This window comes from Emiliania huxleyi (assembly GCF_000372725.1).
Source record: "Emiliania huxleyi CCMP1516 unplaced genomic scaffold EMIHUscaffold_105, whole genome shotgun sequence".
In the NCBI taxonomy this organism is placed as follows: Eukaryota; Haptophyta; order Isochrysidales; family Noelaerhabdaceae; genus Emiliania; species Emiliania huxleyi.
The window spans coordinates 447125-453124 of record NW_005202113.1 but is presented as its reverse complement, the minus strand read 5'-3'; the positions used below and the strand labels follow the sequence as shown (position 1 = coordinate 453124).

The following is a 6000-nucleotide window of genomic DNA, read 5'->3' as shown; positions in this document are numbered from 1 at the left end:
TCCTCGATCTCGGTCGCGCTCTCCAGCCTCTCCGCCTCGAGCTTCTGCCACTCCTTCTTCTCGCCTGATTAGCAATGGCGTGCTGAGTAGTGCTGAGTAGTGTGACTTCGCTCCTGCCACTCCGTCGTCTCGCCCTCCAGCGCGCTCGTCGCGGACAGCGTCTCCACCGCCGCCGCGATGTCGCGCACCTGCTCCCGCGACAGCCGCGTCGCCTCCTCCTCCTCCACCTCCTCCGCCGTCGCCGCGCCGTCGGCAGCCGCGGGCGACGCCTTCTCCGCCGCCGCCTTGTCGCCGCTCCCGCCCCCGCTCCACGTCACAGCCTCCGCCGGCCGCACGCTCGACGGGACCTTGTCGACGCCTGCGCGCTTGAGCTGCCTCTCCTCCTCGACCAGCTCCGCCTAGACCTCCTCACACCTCCCCATCCCTCCCCATCTCTCCCCATCTCTCCTCCTCGACCAGCTCCGCCTCGCGCTCGAGCGACGCCAGCGCCTCCTTGGTGGTGGTCGCCGCCCCCTTGGCCGCACCGCTGCCCGCCGAGTCGATCACCTCCTCGCGCATCGACGAGAGCGCGACCTGGTGGCGGGAGAGGTGGGGAGAGAGATGGGGAGAGATGGGGAGAGATGGGGAGAGATGGGGAGAGATGTGACCTGCGCGGCCTCGTCGTCGAGCACCTTCGACGCCGCCGCCGCCTCCCTCTCCGCCTGGGCCTCTTGCTGGTAGTCGCGCACCTGCGTGGTGCTCACGCCAACAGCCTCAGGGGAGGAGGGTGCAGTGTCCTCTCTCACGCACCGCGCGAGTAGGCGGGAGGCGCACACGTGTGCGGCGCCGGTGTGCGCGTCCTCTCGAGCGCTGGGTGGACGGCAAGAGGACGCACTCCGCTAGAGTACGCGCTCCGCTTCTACGGCCGCGCACGCGCGCGAAGCGGAGCGCGTTGGAGAGCAGCAGCAACACGGACGGGATCTCGCGGTTCTGCGACAGCTGCAGCCACTCCTGCAGCGCAGCCGCCATCTGCGCCTGGCCGAGCCCCGCGCTCGGCAGCCCTCTCGCGCGCATGGCCGCGAGGAGCTCGTCTCGGGTGAGCGAGCCGACGCCCTCCCACATGATCTCCTGCGGAGGGAGATGTGGCGAGATGTGGCGAGATGTGGCGAGATGTGGCGAGATGTGGCGAGATGTGGCGAGATGTGGCGAGATGTGGCGAGATGTGGCGAGATGTGGCGAGATGTGGCGAGATGTGGGAAGATGTGGCCGACGCCCTCCCACATGCTCTCCTTGTCGTCGTTGCGGAGCTGGCGCAGCTTGGTGCGGAGCTGGAAGCGGAGGACCGGGTCGGGGCCGAAGGAAGGCATGCCGAGGAAGTTGCAGAGCAGGGTGAGCTGCTGCCTGTCGGGGAGATTGGGGGAGATGCGGGGAGATGCGGGGAGATGTGGGGAGAGATGGGGCGGGGCGGCGTGTCTCGCCTGTTGAGCGCGTCTGGTGAGTCGACATGCTTGAAGTGCGACATGACCTGCAGCGTCTCCTCCCGCGACAGACGCTCGCCTGCGCCAGCAGCAGGTGCGAGAAGAGAAAAGCATCTCTCCCCAGATCTTCCCAGATCTCCGCTATCTCCGCAGATCTCCCCAGCAGGTGACGAGAGTCTGCGAGTCGCAACCACAAGGGCCACTCGCATCGCCGCTGCTCTGGACTGCACTCCCCACATCTCCCCACATCTCCCCACATCTCCCCACATCTCCCGCTGCTCTGGACTGCACTCCCCCCAGACCCCGCGTGAAGTCTCGAGGAGCCTGCCTAGGACCCCCGCCTCCCCACGGCGATGGCCTGCGCCAGCACTGCCGGCCTGACGCGCCCCCTGCCCTCCTCTCCTCTCCCTATCTCTCGCCGTACCTCGCGCACATCCCGGCTGTCTCTCGGCTGCGCGCACCCTCCCTCATCCGTCGCATGAACTTGCTAAACAGGTCGCGCGGGTACGGCTCCTCCGCGTCGCCGCCGCCCGCCTCCGCCTTCGCCTTGGTCGCCCTGTTCAGCTCCTTCGCACGCTCCTCCAGAGTGTGCTCCAGCACCTTGGCCACCTCAAGACGCACCTGCGCAGAGGCGAGCGCCGGCGCCGTGAGCCGAGGACGTCGGTGGATCGGGACGCCGTGGGAGCTGCCACCGCCGGCCGCCCCGCCGCCCTCAAGGTGCCGCCGGCGCCGCCCTCGCGCGCACCTTGAGGAGCTTGATCCGCTTCTCTTCGATCTGGTGCTTCTCCTCGAACGTGGACGGCAGCAGGTTTGGGAAGAGCCGGATCGCAAACGGCAGCGCAAACTCCATCATCGGCACGAGGAGGAAGAAGGCGAGCGGGATGACGCGCAGCAGATCGCCCAGCACCCGCACCAGCAGGCTGTGCTCGCGCCGCGAGAGGACGCGACCGCGCATCATCTTCACCAGCAGCTGCGAGGCGATCCGCGTGTCGGCGGCGAGCAGCTTGCTCCCGTGCCAGTAGTGCGACGCCATCTCCTTTGCGTGGTCCCACACCCACTGCGGCGACCACCGCGCCGGTGGAGGTGCCTTCTCAGACTTCGACTTGGAAGCGAGCGCACGCGAGTGAAGCAGCAGCGGCGGCCGGCGCGGTAGCAGGACGACGCCGCGCCTCAGGCTGGCAGGAGGAATCCGCGCCGACCGAAGCAGTGCGCGCTGTACTTGTAAGGAGCGCCGCAGCAGGGCCCGACGTGTGAGCATCGCCCCCTTGAGAGCACCAGCACGTGTGCTACAGGCAAGTCGCCGCGGCCTCAGGCTCTGGAGCCGACCTCGCCAAAAAGAATTTTTCCAAAACCTCTCTCGCACAGGGCACGATTCACACAACAGGCAAAGCGAGGACGACGGCTTCTAATAGAATTTTGCACCTCACAGAATTGAACGCCTGTCTCCCTCCCTTGGGTTGTCTGTTTTATCTTTCTTTTAACGAGGTCCGCACTATGGGCCATCCGATCAGCAACTCTACCCCACCGGGAGTAGCCGCAGTCCAGCAGTCGAGCGGACATAGCACATACTACCGGAGACCTCCCCGCGCCCCGCCCTCAGCAAGACTCGCCCCGGGATTTTGAGCATTACCAGTTTGTTGGGTGCTCCCCGGGTAAGTGCGCGCAGGCAAAACACTCTCTCAGTCTTCACGGCCTATTACGCACGCATGATGAGACGCGTCGCGGCCTTAAGTATTATCATAAAAAGACACACGCACTTTTGGAGACGTCACGCGTAACAAAAGAGACGACGCCGGCCCTGGCATCGGCCCCGGGCCACAAGCCGCAGCGCGTCCGGATTCGCCGCTTCGTTGCGGGCCACCTCCACCAGCGGCGCGATGTGCCGCGAAAACCAAGCGTCCGATTTCTCGCAGATCAGCGCCTGCACGCCCGAGGAGGAGGCCCGCGCTGCCGTTGGCTGATCTGGCTCCCTGTTCGGAAGCTTCTTGCCCCCCGCCGCCTCCTCCCAATGGCTCCCGCTGGCGCTTCGGTAGGCCTCCCGGCGCCACCGCTTGGAGCTCTGGTCGGCTGTGCGGAGCTCCCTCGCCAGAGCGGCGAAGCCGAACTCCTCTGCGAGGTCGGCCCACGGCGCCAGCTGCGCGGAGGCGCGGCCGGCCCGGTGGGTCATGCACCGGCCGAAGAACGCAACGGCGGTGAAGCGCACGAAGGTCTCGAACGCCCGGACAGAGGTGTAGTACTGGTCCACCTTCCGGCGGAGGATCTCCCGGTCTGGGGCATGGAAGCACTGGCAGCGATCCAGCGAGAAGTTCCTGATGGACTTGAGGAACAGCGGCAGGGACTTCGGCCGCAAGAAAGCGTCGGCGCACAGCACCACATCCTCGGGCTCGTGGAACATGGTGAAGCATGCCCACTCGTAGACGCACCAGAGCCGCTCGAAGTAGTTCCAGGCGGGCAAGACCAGCACGCCGTCGCTGAGTTGGATGAACTCCTCGAAGAGCTCCACGCAGGTGGCGACCTGCACCGCGTCACCCTGCTGCACGCAGCACTTGTCGATCCAGAGCCGCACCTCCCCCCAACGCACGGCGTCGCCAGCGGCCACGGCGTCCGCCCGAGCGGCCGCCCCCCTACCGCTCGCCTGGCCGGCCAGATCCTTCGCGGCGATGCACACCTCTGCCGCCTTCACGTCGCCGTACCGGCACTGGGCCCCCATCAGCTCCGCCCAGCCAGGCGGGGGCGACCAGGCGTGAGAGACGAAGAGCACTCGCTGCCACCCCGGGATCCACTCCTCCGCCGCCGCAGCGTGGTAGTAGCGCCCGCCGCAGCGTGGCAGTAGGACCTCTCTCGACCACGCGTAGTAGCACCCGCCGCCCCCCTCGTCCTCCGTTGGCTGCGGCGGCTGCTCCCCTGCCCGCTCGAGCACCCGCTGCCGCCTGCTCGCCGCCGCCGCACTTGCCAGCAAGTCCTTCGACCAGAAGTCGCCCGCCCGCTCGAGCGCCTCCGGCTCGCTCCACGCACCGGCCACCTGGGAGGCGAGGACGCCCCGGAAAAGCTCCGCGGCGACAAACAGCCGCTCCCCTGCCGCGATCTCCACCCCGCGGGCGGTGAAGATGGCGGCGTCGACGTCGTCGAGAGCGGCCTGCGCACTCGGCGGCGCAGCACACTCGGCGGAACAGTCCACAGTGCAGCACACCGCGGAGGCAGCCGAAGTGCAGCACCTGCCCACGGAGCAGAGCGCCTGGTGCAGGTCGAAGGACGAGAACAGGGACGGTGACGATGATGATGCTTCGGCGGCACGACCCGTCGCCGCGCCGGCTTGCTGGGGGGCATTCCCGACTGGCGGTGGCGAGTGCGGCGTTATGGGCGAAGGCGGCCGCGGGATCCTGATGAGCCAGCTCACGCCCTGAGAGATGGCGGCGGCGTCATCATCGTCGCCGCCGTCCGCATCCTCGTCCTCCGCCGGCGCCCGCTGTGTCGCCAGGGAGCTCTCGAGCGGCTGCTCGAGCCTCCTCTCCACCTGCTCCGACTCCACGCGGCTGAGCTCCTCGATCTCGATCTGCATGTCGAAGAGTACCGACGCCACCTTTTGCACCACGCCCTTTGCCAGCGGGGCCAGCCCCAGCCCCGCGCGCATGGAGGAGTAGCGCAGGAGGAACTCCTCCTCCTCCTCCTGATCGTGGTCATGGTTGGTCTTGACCCGGGAAATCTCGAAACTCGGGAACACTGCCGTCCGGAACTCCCGCTCGAGGTTGTGGTGGAGCTGGTTCAGGTTCAGCAGAAACTCGTCCAGCGTCGTTCCGAGGGAGCGGAGCATCTTGCTGTACCCCGCTCTGACAACGAATTCCACAAAATAGCCCCCGATCAGCTCCAGCGCATCCACCTTGGTCACGTCGAGCACCTAGTAATAGTAAGCGATTCTTCGAAAAAGAAACGCCCATAACCGATGCCACCTCCTCTATCGCCTCCAGGGCGATCCCGACCACCGCCAGGCTCAGCGCGTCATCGTACTGCTCCATGCGTATGATGCTCGCCTCGTCCTCGACATTGGCAATTCGCAGGATGTCAGACCACTTCTCCGCGCCGAACCGCTCCACCACGAAGCCCTTCAGGACCACATGGATCAGCCCGTGCATGCTCGATGATCGTTCCGTGCACGCGCGTTTTTGCGTGCGCGTGTTCGCGCGTGAGTGCAATATGGCGATCGGTGGCCGCGCGAAGAAGTAAAAGAAGCGCAGATGCCAGCGTTGTACCAAGAATACTCACTCACTCACTCACACCAAGGGTAGGGCGAACGAACCGGCCAATATGCTCACAGCGAGTTTCTTGCGCACTTGTTTCGGTTGATTTGTTTGTATTTTACGACCTCGAGGGGTGTCGAGGGGTGTCGAGGGGTGTCGAGTTGGCACGGGGTGTCGAGGACGAGGTGTCGAGTTGGTGTCGAGGTTTGGTGTCGAGGTGTCGAGACCAGGGCTCAGCGAGTGAATAGGAAACGGGGGTTTCCCATTGTGACCCGCTCGCGTGCGAGCGTGACACTGCACTTGGCGCC

General features: G+C 66.3%; 2 protein-coding genes across 2 annotated transcripts; both read right to left on the bottom strand.

The window, feature by feature from the left end:
* Positions 1-68: 68 nt before the first annotated feature.
* Positions 69-2771, bottom strand: EMIHUDRAFT_466558 (leucine zipper-EF-hand-containing transmembrane protein 1, mitochondrial; the record flags this gene model as incomplete). Its single annotated transcript, XM_005792802.1, has 8 exons — positions 2203-2771; positions 1919-2078; positions 1458-1536; positions 1269-1380; positions 913-1107; positions 648-728; positions 457-573; positions 69-398 (listed from the first exon to the last, which is right to left on the bottom strand). Exons 1-8 carry the CDS (start codon positions 2713-2715, stop codon positions 69-71), a joined length of 1587 nt encoding a protein of 528 aa, XP_005792859.1. The 5' UTR covers positions 2716-2771.
* A 454-nt stretch (positions 2772-3225) lies between these two features.
* Positions 3226-5587, bottom strand: EMIHUDRAFT_108611 (hypothetical protein; the record flags this gene model as incomplete). Its single annotated transcript, XM_005792801.1, has 2 exons — positions 3226-5352; positions 5405-5587. 2 exons carry the CDS (start codon positions 5585-5587, stop codon positions 3226-3228), a joined length of 2310 nt encoding a protein of 769 aa, XP_005792858.1.
* Positions 5588-6000: the final 413 nt, after the last annotated feature.